Source organism: Synchiropus splendidus, chromosome 19 (assembly GCF_027744825.2).
Source record: "Synchiropus splendidus isolate RoL2022-P1 chromosome 19, RoL_Sspl_1.0, whole genome shotgun sequence".
Lineage (NCBI taxonomy): Eukaryota > Metazoa > Chordata > Actinopteri > Syngnathiformes > Callionymidae > Synchiropus > Synchiropus splendidus.
In genome coordinates, this window is record NC_071352.1 from 5627472 (window position 1) to 5644475 (window position 17004).

Genomic DNA, 17004 nt, shown 5'->3' on the forward strand with positions numbered 1-17004 from the left:
TCTGCTGCCTCCACAACATGACCCCCACCTTTTATAGCAGCTTCATTTGCATCATGACTAGTCAAGAGTCCATTCATTCAAATAAGGACTTGGAAGTGTTTTTCAAGATTCGACTGATCGTAGCCTGATTAGATTTCACTGATGCTATATTGAGTAACTTTTTGGCCGTGAGGTCTGTTGAGAAAATGCCGACATTAGCGCTTTGAATGAGATTCAGGCCGATTGGTCAGATGAACTGACCGAACACTTGAGTGAGAAGGAACTGGTCCTGCGCAGCACAGCAGCAGTTGACATCCAAACACTCAAGAAGACACTTTCTTGTTCTTGAAATAAACTGTGACAGAGTAACAGACGGAACTCTGTTTTATAGTCATTCATTCAAAATAATTCAAAGCACAAAATCACATTCAAATGTTTCTGGAAATTATTTTGTTTTGTTTTTAACAAATTAATGATGTTGATGTTTATTTGTTTCTCTTCTCTGTTCAGTCTCAGCTTACACCAAAATATCACTTACATTTTCACACACTGTAAAATATAGTTCATAAATGGTAATTTCTTTTCAAATATTTTTTTTTCTAAAACTGTTGTAATGTGAAATGAAACAATTGTTTTACAAGAAACAAATACTGTGAGTTTGAGCTTTTTCTTGCAATCCAAAGCAGTTCAGGAAAGAGTGTCACTTATCTTTATTTTGGTTTTAATGCAACTCTCATTTTTGTATTTTGTGTTATTTATACTCCCAACACAGTCGTCTCAGTCAAGTATCACATGTCCTCAACTCTGGCCGTCCCTCGAAGCTGTGAACAGCTGCAGCTCTACCACAGCAGGTTTTTGTACGAGCATGTATCACTGTGGCCCATGTATACACAGTGGTAGCTGTCCACACAAAAACCTGAGCCAATAAAGAGCACACGATGGTGCCACCCCTGGTTTCTGTTTGGTTTTGTTCACATTGCTTCTGTTTCACTTTTGTAATCTTAAAACATCAGGAATTAATATTTTAGCTGTCAATCATTTGTCTTTTTAGTTGAATTTCTTTTCCCATGGGAAAATAAATGTCCATCCTCTGTGAACTATGAGCTGGAAACTGAGCCTGAATAGATTTAAAAACTGTTTAATTCAACATTCTTCACTGTGCAAATATAAAAGCAAAAATATTTCGTCTGCAGAATGAAAACTGATTACTGTAGTGTTGGACAGATAACGGACAATGAGCTTACATAAATAATTGGTATTTTATAGCTTTTTGCTAATGTTATGGGGCATATGAATTAATATTTGTGTGGACCACAATGTATGCAGTTGTTAAAGTCGAACTTGAAGCTCAGAAATCTCTCTTAATATGTGTAATAATACAATTTAATGGAAAACCTTTGAACACATGAGCAGTTTTCCAGGTTGACGTTATGTTGATGTATGTTCCTGTGTGTTCCGCCCTTGTTTCAGTTGCATTTGGATTATGTAATTTGGGGAATTAAATGACTTGTCAGTAAATGCAGATATTGTTCAGCCTTCATAGTTTTCAAGCATGGTTCAACAATGATGTTGTTCAGAAGCGTCCAGATCCCAATTATTTCCGAACACTAGGACTTTAAATCACTGAAATGTCCGTTTCTGTTGTATTATTGTCTCATTATGTCTCTCTACACACGAAGCAAATGTATGTGTTGGAAACTCATTTATTATTTCTGTTTTCCTGAGGGGCTGTCAAGGCGCCTCATGTGGCCCTCAGGTTGCACCATGACCAGATCAGTGGTTCCTCCACTGCAGTGCTGGCAGCTGTGGAGGTTGTTGTGCAGTGTGTCCTGTGTTTTTACACACTGTGGCCTCGAGCACAGAAATAAACTGCAGAGTCTTCTGTGGTCAGACGGTTGAGCTGCAGATACTGTGTGCTGCTCGGGACGTTTTCAGTCATGATGAAGCGACCCTCAAAGGTGCTGGCATATTCTGCTGAGTTACGTCCAGCATTCATCGTCCCAATCCACTCCAGACCTTCACCAGGCTTCTGTCTTATCCAGTGGATATAGGTGCTGGTCATATCAAACCCCGAGGTGACACAGGAGAGTTTGACTGTGTCTCCAGGTCTCTTCACCTCAGAGGAACTCTGGTCCAGTCTGATCTCAGACCAGACTCCTGGAATCAATAATCAGCATCAACAACAAGCAAGAAAAACAGAGGTGTGTTTGTCTCAATCAAGTCTCACCATGAAAACTAACTAAGCAGATGAACCAGCAGAAGATCATGATTGCTCTCTGTCGCATGAGTTTCAGGGACTCCTATATTCCCAGCTCACATTTCTGAACCAGAGTTTATGTCAGAGAAGGTTTGCATAGCCCTCCCTCTACAGGGAAATAGAGACATATTTACACATGACAGCCATGTTTGTGAGGACGACTCCGCCTCTCATCCACAGCCATGGAATCAGGTCTTTGTCTTTCACATTCATTTTTTCCATTTCATTTTCATTTTGCACTCAGTTTATCATTTATTTTATTGAACTTGTAACATGACATGTTTGTTCAGTTTCACTTCTTCAGTGTATCTTTATTCAAGGACTTCATGTCATGAAATTCATGATCCAGTTTATCAATTTTATTTGCCGACAAAGTTATAGAGACGAAGTTATTGTTTGGTTGCTGTTGTAACTATTGTCTGTAATGGATCTATCTTTTCCCTCCAACAGAGACGTGTGTAATATTTAACCCTTGAACAAACAAAATATTTAGCTGCAGTCAAGCCGAGGAGGTTTTAGGATCTTTGATGTGTTTTCTGAGGATGACTTTGGATTGTTGGTTCCATGAAGCTGACACCTTTAAATATGACTGTAAAAGTTTGATTGATGAAACAGCTTCATCTGTGTGTCCTGCTGAAGAAAGATTCCAACAAGAAGTCAACATATGAGCTGACTGAAGCTTCTCTCTTTTCTTTCTCTGACATTTTGAATCCATCATGAACATCACAAGAGAAAGACTCATGGAGCTTCTGACTCTGGGATTATTATTGTTGTGAACAAGTTTTTGGTGAATGAGAGTGGAGATGTTTGACAGTGGCTGCTGGTCTGTGACTCCCCCTCTGGTGGTTTGTGGGTTTTTGTTCAGGTCTGCTGGTGTTTTGTGTTGTTGTGGGTCTCTGGCACAGTAATAGACGGCCGAGTCTCCAGGCTGCATGTTCTCTCCGGTCAGAGTCACTCTGTTGTTGGAGGAATCTGAACTAATGCGAAATTTGCTCTTCAGTGACTCTTTGTAGTTAGAGCTTGAACCTGCATTCTCCCCGATCCACTCCAGTGTTCCTGCAGCAGGCTGTCTGATCCAGCCTGTCCACCAGCTACTAACAGAATAGGAGACCTGACAGGTGATGGTCAGACGCTGACCCGGCTGTAGGTTCACAGAGGGAGGCTGGGTGAGCTGCTGACACTGGACCCCTGTGGAGGAAACATGTTGGTTATGGAGTCAGAATATCAGAGAGACTGTTGTTTCTCAAAGAGACTCACAGGATCCAGCTGTAAACAGCAGCAGCAGAGCAACAGAGAACATGGTGAAGGTGATCTGATGAGAGCTTCTGCTGCCTCCACAACATGACCCCCACCTTTTATAGCAGCTTCATTTGCATGAAAGTGAACAGCAGCAAATGAAGTGATTTAGACAGACGGTGAAGGAAGATGTGCACGAGTTTCTCCAAGCCTCTTTGTTTTGTCTTGTCACATAAATTAATTCAAATTCCGCGAGTTAGTTTTACTCCATTGGGAGAGAATGTCTGGTGTGATTTTTGTTGTGATGATGTCATATACCTTGTGATGCATGTTTGTGTTCTCATTTGTTTCCATTGAAATCATTTATGAATTATAGACTACTATGATATGTTTTTCATTTTGACCTTATTATTTTTCTTATTTCTGCATATAATTAATTGGGTAAGTTATTTGTCATTTAATGGCTCCTTATTCACATTTCATACCTATTTTTCAAACATCCATAAAATATAATTATTCATCTTTTCAAAATATTACCATGCACTAATAAGGGGAAAGAATAATAATAAAATTTTACAAAAAAAAAACCTATAACAACAGCAAAAACAAAAGATTGTACTCTTAACCAAGTAATAAACTACACCAAGAAAAAAAAACTGGAACTGCACTTGAGTCCGATTCATATGTGTACTTCCAAGTGTGAATCTTTCACATAACATATAAAAGGATTACAAATTTGTTCAAATGTATTTTTTCCCCTCTTAGTGTATATGTAATTCTTTCTAATGGTAAACAAGACAGCAACATATGCAACCACGGCTTTATCTTTGGTCTTTCACATTTTTCCACATTACAGAAATAAATTTTTTTGCAACCAAAATACTAAGATCGATAAATGCACGCTCATATCATATTTATGTTTTTCTAGGTAAAGTCCTTTGATAAATAACTTGGGGTCTAATAAGATTTGTTTTTGTAGAATAATATATTTATGAATCAGTGGTCGTTTTTTTATTGAGAAAAAAAACTAATCTCATTATGTTTCTGCTATATCTCGATATATGACACACAGGGGTCCATATGGAAGCAACTGTCTTCAACCTCTTTTATGAAAGTTCCCACCCTGGACGTCTGCAAAGGTTTCAGATTCAGGTGGTCAAAGAATACTGCATCTGACACACACAAAACAGATTCGGTCGCGGTTGATTCCGTCTTAAAACAACACCTGAGAAAGACCGGTCATCTGGCTCGGTGAAATTAATGATTACTTCTTGGGCAATATGCTTCGTGTTCCGAATGTCTCGCTCAGACCGCTGGTTCCTGCTGTTTCACTTTCATGAGCACCAGAAAACTCTGTGCTCCGTCAAGTGCTGGTGTTTTAAATATTGTATTTAATTTGTGGCGTTGATGCCTTTTAATGTGCATGTGCTGCAGGACGCAAACTTTACATGACAGACTGAAAAAAAACCTCAACATTAGACATGCTATTGCCAGGTGAGTTGGCAGGGAGGGAAGCAGGAGCGACGCATCACGACCCGCGGGCGGTGCTTCATCAGAGCGCCGGCTGTCACATGTGATCAGATTTTGTGATCGGCAGTGACAGGCAGTGATTGGTGAATGCTGATCAGAGGTCAGCCTTTCATTATCGGTGGCCGATCGATTGGAGCATCCCTTGTAAAAATCCACATATTAGCCTTCAGACAGCGAGAAAAAAGTTGCGGCATATAGTCCGGAAAATACGTTACATCTTTCTGCTCATCATCCAACTGTTTAAATCTGAAGTACAGTGGTACCTCGGTTCTCGACCACAGTCCGTTCCAGACGGCCGTTTGAGAAGCGATTTGTTTGAAATCTGAGTCGATTTTTCCCATTACAATGAATGGAAAAAGAAATAATGCATTCCAAGCCTTAAAATAGGCTTTTGTAGGAGTGAATGTAGAGCAGGGGTGGGCAATTAATTTTTATCAGGGGCCGCATGAGAAACCTGAATTGTGTCAGAGGGCCACCAACTTTCTTTCATTGTAAAATGCTCAAATTAAATATTTTGAATAGCTGATACTGATAATCAGAAGAATATAGCACTCTGTAAATATTTATATTAGGTTATGTGAAATTGTGGTGTATTGGTTAAATAAGAAAAACAATCATTGAACCAGTGCAATTTATTTTTAACTTGTTAATTTCCACCAACAATAACTTGTAATGTTCTCCACCTCATGTTACCTCTTCAGTGAGAATAATCCAGTCTGTTCTGGGCTTGAACAAGGGCATTGAAATCTGGCGGAATGTCTGAAGTGGCTATGCGAAGGACAGCTGAGAGGTGGTCATCAGTCATAGAGGATCTATGTTTGGATTTGTTAAACTTCATAACTGAGAATGTCTGTTCACAATGATAGGTAGATCCAAAGAGGACTAGGATCCTCTGAGCATGCTTCCTCAGGTGTGGAAAGTTCTCCTCTTTGAGGGAGGAGTAAAAATCCAGCAGTGAGACTGACTTGAAGTGATCTGCCAGAAGTGTGTCAGACTGCAGATCTATGAGTTCCATCTGAACTTCACTTGGCGCATCATCCACACTGCAGTTGAAGGGAGAAGAGACCATGTGCATTTCACTCTCAAGAGTTTTGAAATCTTGAAATCGCCTTGAAAACTCTGCATGCAATGTTTCTAACATGGTTGAGTACTTTTGGAGGTGATCGCCTGATCTTTTGGCTTCCTTAAGTGTTGGCAAGTGGGTCAGAATGTTGTCCTTCACTTGGCTTGAGAGAAGCTGCAGTTTTCTCATAAAAGCCTTCACTGCACTGTACATCTCATGCACAAAAAGGCCCTTGCTCTGCAGTTTCATCCACAGTGAATCCGAGGTCTGCCAACCAGTCTTCATCTGAAAGTTCTGAGACGTCATGACCTTTCTGAACACAGAACTCCTGAATCTGGTCTCTCAGGTCCCAGACACTTTTCAGAATTTTGCCAAGGCTGAGCCACCTAACAGTGCAGTGATAGCTTATGTCACCATGTTCAGCCTCATTTTCCTCCAACAAAGCAACAAACTGTCTGTGATTTAAAGCTCTCGCTTTGATGAAGTTAACTATTTTAGTGACAGAATCAACAACATGTTTCATTTTTAACACTGTCTTACACAACACTTCCTGATGTATGATACAATGCAAAAATGTCAATTTCTGATCAGGGTTCATTTCTGTCACTTTATCCTGCATTCTCTTTAAAAGTCCAACATTTTTCCCGGTCAGATTTGGACAACCATCTGTTGTCACACCTGCAAGCTTGTCCCATTTCAGTCCTAACATGTCCATACATGCATTTACCTCTCTGAACAAGTCATTACCTGTGGTTGTCCCTTTTATTGACTGCATGGCTGCCAACTCCTCCGTGATTTGAAAGTCTGCGGTTATCCCACGTAAGAAGATGAGCAGCTGGGCGGTGTCACGTACATCGCAGCTCTCATCCAAAGCCAGAGAAAAAAAGTCAAAGTCGGCCGCTCTTTTCTTCAGCTCTAAATTTCCCGCGATGTCCTCAATCCGCCTCGTTACAGTGCGTCGGGAGAGTGAAACGTTCTCAAACGCGCCCTTTTTTTCTGGGCACATCAGCTCAGCAGAGTCCAATAAACACTCCTTAATAAACTCTCCGTCGGAAAATGCCTTACTTTTTCTGGCGATTTTATGAGAAATTACATAACTTGTCCTGACGGCTGCATCTCTGGAAGTGTGAAGTTTAGTGTAAAATCCTTGTTGGGTTTGTAGTTTTGCAAGCAATGCATCAGACTCCCTTGCACGCTCTTCACCAGACAGGTTTCTGTATTTATCTTCATGCTTGGTCGTGTAGTGGCGATTCAAATTATATTCTTTAAACACAGCAACCTGTGTACCACAGACTAAGCACACTGCTTTACCTTTAATTTCTGTAAAGAAATATTTGGCAGTCCATGTCTTGTTGAAAATACGGCATTCGTTATCAACTTTTCTTTTCTTGGGGTGTGCCGACATCTTGAGGGTACCCTGGCGAACAGTATCACCTTCACTCACTCAGGTGTATACGCGCGTGAAGGCGCTACGTCTACGACGTGTATATGTAGTCAAAATAAAATTTCAAAATAAAAGTTTTAAAAAAATTGTTTAATTTATGGTGTTTATGATTGGTCTTACGCGGGCCGGACAGGGACGTACAAAGGGCCGGATGTGGCCCGCGGGCCGTAATTTGCCCAGGTCTGCAGTAGAAGGAAAGGCATGAAACATCTGATGCCCCTCTGACAGAGTCAAACACAGGTTTTTGAAATTCTTTGGCTGCCTTGTGCATCTTTTGAAGTAACTATGTTTGCTCTCGAAACGCATAGTCCATAACCTAACCAGTGGGCCAAATTTCAGGATCAGTCCTTGATAATGGCGCAAATAATGGTGTTTGGGTCTCAAATTGATGTCTGGAAATAGAATCTTCCTGGTTTCCAAACATTCTTGGATAAGAACTTCAAGGTAAGCGGCCTGAGCCTTGGAAATTTGCTGAGCACAAATCAGGTCAACAATGTCCTTAAGCTGCAAAATCAACTGCCATACATCCTCTTGGGGCTCCTGCACTTTTTCACCAATTAAAAAAAAAAAGAGTAAAAAGATTTACCTCACAAGGTTTGGAGCCAGCATCTGTTGCTTTGCACTTGAACTGCTTGATTCGCCTGTTCAAAATTGTGTACGTGAACCATCTCTTCCTTTTGATGAAGTATTTGAGGTAAAGGACAACATCATATGAGAGGACACCCTCAAATATGTCAAGACCAAGACAGGGGGGCATGCCAGGTGAAGAAATGTCAAGAGTATTAAATACTGACCTAAACTTCATCCCTTGTACTTGTGGAGCTTCCTCTGTCTCAAGCTGTTCAATGGCAGATCTGTATGTTTCTGGAGTCCGCTCCAGTCCACAGATGTTAGGATCAGCACCCTGAAATTCAGTTCGAGAAATTATACAATATCTGCAGAAGTACTCAGATGAACTAAACATTTCTGTATCAACCACCAATGGTGTGAAGAACCTAGGTTGTCCCCAACAATGCAGTAGAGAGCTCCCTTTACAACAAGTTTGTCTCCCACTGTTATCCCATTATCCTCCAGTTCTTTTAGATCAGCAAGCAGTTCAGAAAAGACATCAACATTTGATCGTACATGGGGGGGGTACGATCAAATGTTGAGGTCTTTTCTGAACTGGGATGCATACTTCGAATGCATCCTGGTATATCACCAGCTTCAGACAACTTGGGTTTTCCTGAAAAAATGTGTTTGACACAAACACTTTACTATCACAACTGTCAGCAAGAACATCTGTTTTAGAAACATTAATATGATCCACTGGCATAAGGCTCTGCCAAAAACCTGACACCTGCATACCTATACAGGAATATAATAGGCAGGCCTCTCTGTCCTGTTCTCATCTCTGCCCAACACAATTCTTTGGGGATCCACATATTTAAACATATCTTTAAAGCACCGAGTTCGTGAGTATGCAGTTCTCATAGGCCCTGTGTGGCAAGCTGTAAATAGGTCTGATTGTTTCATGGTTTCACTGATTGTTACAATGTCAGCATCTGAAATTGAAATATCTTTTAGAAGCAAGTCTAGGCGATTCAAAGTATAGGTCTGTCCCAACTCATAGATATTCTGTATTTCTTCAACAATGTTTTGAATGGTAGACACTGGAAGAAGTTGCTGTCCCTGTAGTTTCATGTAAAACATACATATATTTCTTAGATACAGGTCACTGAAATTAGACCCATCCCCTAGAGTTTCCACTATATCGGAAAAACTAGCAGGTTCCTCTACTGAAGCAGTTAGACTGTCACATTGTGTATAGTGGACTGAAGCACCACTCACATTTTCTGACCAATGTCTTTTGCTTTCTGGACATGTGAGAGGTAAAAGACGATTTACCAGTGAAAACACTTTTGCATCCTCTCACTGGACAAGCTACCTGACGCCCTTCCGTGATGAGTTCTTTTAAGTGAGCAATCAGCTGGTTCCCTCACACTCATGGTCACAAAGTGAAACGGTGCATTTTAATGGCGTTTTCATCACATCCTGAAAAACGCTAACGGATAGCGTGCTGTTGTGGTGGCGATAGAAGTGCGACTTTAAAGCTGTATAGCTTGAAAATACCTGATTACAACTTACAACTTACAATTATTGGTTCATTGCGACGCAATTTGCAATGCAAAACATATGTTTTTACAGACTGAACGTTTTCCCCACATACGTTGCAAGAATACATTTTCTTTGCTATTAAAATTTACGACGTTAACAATGCATTTTCTTTGCCGGTAAAATTTACGACGTTAACAATGCATTTTCTTTGCCGGTAAAATTTACGACGGTAACAATGTGCAGCAAACACGAGCGATTCGCTAGGCTAACCAGAAGCTTATTTCAGCACACTGTCGACCGATCCTGCTTTAGCCCGCCGCTTCCAAAAACAGTCAAACCAGTTCCAATACACTGTCCTCCCAAACACATCTAAACATGTATAAGTTTAGTAAGTTAGCCGTAAAGCTATGGGGTTATTAGCACCGTTTTCATGCTAGCTGTCTGCAGTGCCACTCTCGCCATGGGATGAACTTTTTTGATGAATGCTACTTAGCAAGGAAACTGAGGACAGGTTCAGTTTCTGGCTGTGGCAAACTCCAAAAATCCAGACCGCTGATGAAGCTCCTCTCTTCCACCAGTCCGGAGGTTGTTGGAGGCAAAGTTAACAACGAACGTGGTAACTTGACATTCACGGTCTCTGGTTAAAGGAGTGGGAGTCCGATACTGTTCGCTGATTGGTCAATTTCAATAAAGCGCGTTGTTAATGTCAAACCAAAAGATCATAAGAAATAAAACGTAATGTTTCAAGATGCTTTTAAAATGAGTTTAGATGCTACTTGAAGCAATTTGATGTTTGAATTCAATCATTCAACCGTTTTTTTTTCTTCTTCTACAAACTAAAATGGATAGCTTGGAACCTTCTGCAGGCCTATACGTTGTTTTAATTTATTTTAAATCTTAATTTAAAAAGCTAACACTACTGCAAGTGCCTGTTTGTTTCCTCCTGGTAGCCTTTAACTTTGCAGAATGTTACAGTTTTATATTGTTTTTTTAACGGTATTTTTTCATTTTCAAAAAAAAAAATCTTTGTTTACTACTGAATACAACCATAAGAATTAAAGTCATGTAAAGTTAATTGATTTCCAGTACTTTCTTGTATTTTCTACATTCATATACAGTTTTACATTTTATGGCCTTCGACTGTTGTGATTTGACTGTTTTTGACTGTAATTTCTACTTACTTTTTTACAGTGTACTGTGAAATTAAACTATTGTTTATGAGACACAAACACAGTCCGTTTTAGTTTGGTTTTAAAGCAGCTGTCATTTTTCTATTTTGTGTTATTTATACTCCCAGCACAGTCGTCTCAGTCAAGTATCACATGGCCTCAACTCTGGCCGTCCCTCGGAGCTGTGAGCAGCTGCAGCTCAACCACAGCAGGTTTTTGTACGAGCATGTATCACTGTGGCCCACGTATACACAGTGGTAGCTGTCCACACAAAAACCTGAGCCAATATAGAGCACACGATGGTGCCACCCCTGGTTTCTGTTTGGTTTTGTTAACATTGCTTCTCTTTTAATTTTATAATCTTAAAACATCAGGAATTTATATTTTAGCTGTCAATAATTTGTCTTTGGATTTGAATTACTTTTCCCATTAGAAACTAAATGTCCATCCTCCATGAACGAAGCTGAGCCTGAATAGATTTTAAAAGTGTTTAATTCAACAGTCTTTACTGTGCAAATATAAAAGCAAAAATGTTTAGTCTGCAAGTGAAAAAAAGTGATTAGTGTAGAGTGTTGTACAAGTAGCTGACAGTGAACTCACATACATAATTGGTATTTTATAGCTTTTTGGTATTTTTATGGGACAAATGAATTCATATTTGTGTGAAGCACAATGTACGCACAAGAGCAGTTTTCCACCTTGACGTTATGTTGATGTATGTTCCTGTGTGCTCCGTCCTTGTATCGATGAATTAACTTTTTAAAAATAGATATCAACAGAGAACTTCAGTCTGACAGTGACACAAACCTGAATGGTTTCATTCAGCTGGTCTCCATCACAAGTAGCAAAGTTATGAGATGTAAAAGGCTTTTATTGAACATCCAGCAGGAGTTTGGAGTAGATGTTTGGCAACAGTGTGATGGTGAGGAACAGCCCAGGAATCAGGTCTTTGTCTATCTAATTCAACTTTGATGATTCCGTTTCATTTTCAGTTTTTTTGCACTCAGTTAAACAGTTTGAATGCATTTGAGCAATTATTTTATTGAACTTGTAACTTGACATGATTATTCACTTTCACATGAGAATCATGGTCAAGTTTATCCATTATAGAGACGATTTAATCCAATAGTTTGGTTGCTGTTGTAACTAGTGTATGTAATGGATCTGTCTTTTCCCTCCAACAGAGACGTGTGTAATATTTAACCCTTGAGCAAACAAAATATTCTGCTGCAGTCAAGGTGAGGAGGTTTGAGGATCTTTGTTTTCTGAGGATGACTTTGGATTGTTGGTTCCATGAGGCCGACACCTTTAAATGTCACTGGAACTGTTTGATTTATGAGGCAGCTTCATCTGTGTGTCCTGCTGAAGAAAGATTCCAACAAGAGGTCAACATATGAGCTGACTGAAGCGTCTTTTCTTTCTCTGACATTTTGAATCCACCATGAACATCACAAGAGAAAGACTCATGGAGCTTCTGACCATGTGATTATTACTGTTGTGAACAAGTTTTTGGTGAATGAGAGTGGAGATGTTTGACAGTGGCTGCTGGTCTGTGACTCCCCCTCTGGTGGTTTGTGGGTTTTTGTTCAGGTCTGCCGGTGTTTTGTGTTGTTGTGCTAATCTGGCACAGTAATAGACGGCCGAGTCTCCAGGCTGCATGTTCTCTCCGGTCAGAGTCACTCTGTTGTTGGAGGAATCTACATTCATGCGGAATTTGCTTCTCAGTGACTCTTTGGTGTAGGAGCTTGAAGTATATATACGACCAATCCACTCCAGTGTTCCTGCAGCAGGCTGTCTGATCCAGGCTGTGTAGTAGCTACTAACAGAATAGGAGACCTGACAGGTGATGGTCAGATGCTGACCCGGCTGTAGGTTCTCAGAGGGAGGCTGGGTGAGCTGCTCACACTGGACCCCTGTGGAGGAAACATGTTGGTTATGGAGTCAGAATATCAGAGAGACTGTTGTTTCTCAAAGAGACTCACAGGATCCAGCTGTAAACAGCAGCAGCAGAGCAACAGAGAACATGGTGAAGGTGATCTGATGAGAGCTTCTGCTGCCTCCACAACATGACCCCCACCTTTTATAGCAGCTTCATTTGCATCATGACTAGTCAAGAGTCCATTCAGTCAAATAAAGACTTGGAAGTGTTTTTCAAGATTCGACTGATCGTAGCCAGATTAGATTCTACTGATGCTATATTGAGTAGCTTTTTGGCCGTGAGGTCTGTTGAGAAAATGCCAACATTAGTGCTTTGAATGAGATTCAGGCCGATTGGTCAGATGAACTGACCGAACACTTGAGTGAGAAGGAACTGGTCCTGCTCAGCACAGCAGCAGTTGACATCCAAACACTCTCCTCTCCCTCTTACAATGTGGCACAGAAGCTTTTCTGAGGTGGAGAAGACACTTTCTTGTCCTTGAAATAAACTGTGACAGAGTAACAGACGGAATTCTGTTTTATAGTGATTTCAAAGTAATTCAAAGCACAAAATCACATTAAAATGTTTCTGGAGATTATTTTGGTCTGTTTTTTAATGAATTTGTGACGTTGGTGTTAATTTGTTTCTCTTCTCTGTACACCAAAAATCTCACTTAAATTTTCACACACTGTAAAATATAATTATGAAATGGTTGTTTCTTTTCAAATACTCTTTCTAAAACTGTTGTAATGTGAAATGAAACTATTGTTTATGAGACACAAACACAGTGTGTTTTAGTTTGGTTTTAAAGCAACTGTCATTTTTGTATTTTGTGTTATTTATACTCCCAACACAGTCGTCTCAGTCAAGTATCACATGTCCTCAACTCTGGCCGTCCCTCGAAGCTGTGAGCAGCTGCAGCTCAACCACAGCAGGTTTTTGTACGAGCATGTATCACTGTGGCCCATGTATACACAGTGGTAGCTGTCCACACAAAAACCTGAGCCAATATAGAGCACACGATGGTGCCACCCCTGGTTTCTGTTTGGTTTTGTACACATTGCTTCTGTTTTACTTTTATAATCTTAAAGCATCAGGAATTAATATTTTAGCTGTCAGTCATTTGTCTTTATAGTCGAATTTCTTTTCCCATAAGAAATGTTTGTCCTCCGTGAACAATGAGCTGTGAACTGAACCTGAATAGATTTAAACAGTGTAATTCAACAGTCTGTAGTGTGCAAATATAAAAGCAAAAATGTTTCGTCTGCAGATTTAAAACTGATTAGTGAAGAGTATTGTACAATTAACTGACAGTGAACTGACATAAATAATTGGTATTTTATAGCTTTTTGGTATTTTTGTTGGACAAATGAATTCATATTTGTGTGGACCACGATGTATGCAGTTGTTGAAGTCAAACTTGAATCTGTGGAATCCCTCTTAGTTTGTGTAATAATACAATTTAATGAAAAACCTTTGAACACAAGAGCAGTTTTCCAGCTTGACGTTATGTTGATGTATATTCCTGTGTGCTGCGTCCTTGTTTCAATGAATTAACTTTTTAAAAATAGATATCAACAGAGAACTTCAGTCTGACAGTGACACAAACCTGAATGGTTTCATTCTGCTGGCCTCCATCACAAGTAGCAAAGTTATGAGATGTAAATGGCTTTTATTGAACATCCAGCAGGAGTTTGGAGTAGATGTTTGGCAACAGTGACAAGTGTGATAGTGAGGAAGGATAGTTGGCTCAGGTTCATTATTAATGTAGCACATGAATATCACTTCATATTTACGTCTGTTTTCATGTGTAACATTTTGATTATGTAATTTGGGGGATTAAATGACTCGTTAATAATTGCAGATATTGTTCTGCGTTCATAGTTTTCAAGCATGGTTCAACAATGATGTTGTTCAGAAGTGTCCAGATCCCAAATATTTCTGAACACGAGGACTTTAAATCACTGAAATGTCCATTTCTATTGTATTATTGTGTCATTATGTCACTCCACACACGAAGCAAATATATGTGTTGAACACTCATGTACTATCTCTGTTTTGCTGTAGTGCTCCTGAGGGGCTGTCAAGGGGCCTCATGTGGCCCTCAGGTTGCACCATGACCAGATCAGTGGTTCCTCCACTGCAGTGCTGGCAGCTGTGGAGGTTGTTGTGCAGCGTGTCCTGTGTTTTTACACACTGTGTAATATACAGAAATAAACTGCAGAGTCTTCTGTGGTCAGACGGTTGAGCTGCAGATACTGAGTGCTGCTCGGAACGTTTTCAGTCATGATGAAGCGACCCTCAAAGGTGCTGGCATATTCTGCTGAGTTACGTCCAGCATTCATCGTCCCAATCCACTCCAGACCTTCACCAGGCTTCTGTCTTATCCAGTGCATGTAGTAGCTGGTCATATCAAACCCCGAGGTGACACAGGAGAGTTTGACTGTGTCTCCAGGTCTCTTCACCTCAGAGGAACTCTGGTCCAGTCTGATCTCAGACCAGACTCCTGGAATCAATAATCAGCATCAACAACAAGCAAGAAAAACAGAGGTGTGTTTGTCTCAATCAAGTCTCACCATGAAAACTAACTATGCAGATGAACCAGCAGAAGATCATGATTGCTCTCTGTCACATGAGTTTCAGGGACTCCTATATTCCCAGCTCACATTTCTGAACCAGAGTTTATGTCAGAGAAGGTTTGCATAGCCCTCCCTCTACAGGGAAATAGAGACATATTTACACATGACAGCCATGTTTGTGAGGACGACTCCGCCTCTCATCCACAGCCCAGGAATCAGGTCTTTGTCTTTCACATTCAATTTTTCCATTTCATTTTCATTTTGCACTCAGTTAAACATTTTTAATACATTTAAGCATTTATTTTATTAAACTTGGAACATGACACATTTGTTCAGTTCCACTTGTTCTGTGTATTTTTATTCAAGGACTTCATGTCATGAGATTCATGGTTGAGTTTATCCATTTTATTTGACAAACTTAGAGAGACAATTAAATCCAATAGTTTGGTTGCTGTTGTAACTGGTCTCTGTAATGGATCTATCTTTTCCCTCCAACAGAGACGTGTGTGATATTTAACCCTTGAACAAACAAAATATTTAGCTGCAGTCAAGGTGTGGAGGTTTTAGGATCTTTGATGTGTTTTCTGAGGATGACTTTGGATTGTTGGTTCCATGAAGCCGACACCTTTAAATGTGACTGGAAAAGTTTGATTGATAAAACAGCTTCATCTGTGTGTCCTGCTGAAGAAAGATTCAACATTTCAGCTGACTGAAGCGTCTTTTCTTTCTCTGACATTTTGAATCCATTATGAACATCACAAGAGAAACACTCATTGAGCTTCTGACCATGTGATTATTATTGTTGTGAACAAGTTGTTGGTGAATGAGAGTGGAGATGTTTGACAGTGGCTGCTGGTCTGTGACTCCCCCTCTGGTGGTTTGTGGGTTTTTGTTCAGGTCTGCTGGTGTTTTGTGTTGTTGTGGGTCTCTGGCACAGTAATAGACGCCTGAGTCTCCAGGCTGCATGTTCTCTCCGGTCAGAGTCACTCTGTTGTTGGAGGAATCATCATCGATTCTGAATTTGCTTTTCAGTGACTCTTTATAGTAGGTGCTTGACGTATATTTCTGCCCGATCCACTCCAGTGTTCCTGCAGCAGGCTGTCTGATCCAGGCTGTCCAATAGCTACTAACAGAATAGGAGACCTGACAGGTGATGGTCAGACGCTGACCCGGCTGTAGGTTCTCAGAGGGAGGCTGGGTGAGCTGCTGACACTGGACCCCTGTGGAGGAAACATGTTGGTTATGGAGTCAGAATATCAGACAGACTGTTGTTTGTCAAAGAGACTCACAGGATCCAGCTGTAAACAGCAGCAGCAGAGCAACAGAGAACATGGTGAAGGTGATCTGATGAGAGCTTCTGCTGCCTCCACAACATGACCCCCACCTTTTATAGCAGCTTCATTTGCATCATGACTAGTCAAGAGTCCATTCAGTCAAATAAAGACTTGGAAGTGTTTTTCATGATCTGGGGCAAAAGTGAATGAGACCTGCTTCATCATCACGAGAGAAGATTCGACTGATGGCAGCCAAGTCAGATTTCACTGATGCTCACTGTTGTGTTGAGCAGTGTTTGGCGTGAGGTCCATCTACATTCTGTCAACAAGCAGGTTTCTGTCCGAGCCTCTGTCACTGTGGGCTAACCCCTTGATGTCCACCTTGGGACAGGAACCTGATGGAAAAACTCCTCAGTGTACAATGGTCACACCCTCAACTGGGATCATTTCAAAGCTGA

At 40.5% G+C, this 17004-nt stretch overlaps 3 protein-coding genes and 1 gene segment (V, D, J or C); 1 reads left to right on the forward strand and 3 right to left on the reverse strand.

Annotated features, from left to right (window-relative positions):
• Positions 1 to 17004, forward strand: part of sez6l2 (seizure related 6 homolog (mouse)-like 2) — a 118823-nt gene that overhangs the window by 68336 nt on the left and 33483 nt on the right. The gene's annotated exons all lie outside the window — the stretch shown is intronic.
• Positions 1817 to 3536, reverse strand: LOC128751375 (uncharacterized). Its single transcript, XM_053852339.1, has 3 exons — positions 3494 to 3536; positions 2975 to 3424; positions 1817 to 2136 (listed from the first exon to the last, which is right to left on the reverse strand). The coding sequence occupies exons 1-3, from the start codon at positions 3534 to 3536 to the stop codon at positions 1817 to 1819; spliced, it is 813 nt and encodes a 270-aa protein (XP_053708314.1).
• Positions 5700 to 7071, reverse strand: LOC128751376 (general transcription factor II-I repeat domain-containing protein 2A-like). The gene is given in 2 exon segments (XM_053852341.1): positions 5700 to 6312; positions 6314 to 7071. Coding segments are annotated over 2 exon segments (1371 nt in total).
• On the reverse strand, positions 12626 to 16605 carry LOC128751377 (immunoglobulin heavy variable 4-38-2-like). The segment is given in 3 exon segments: positions 12626 to 12688; positions 16059 to 16492; positions 16562 to 16605. Coding segments are annotated over 3 exon segments (540 nt in total).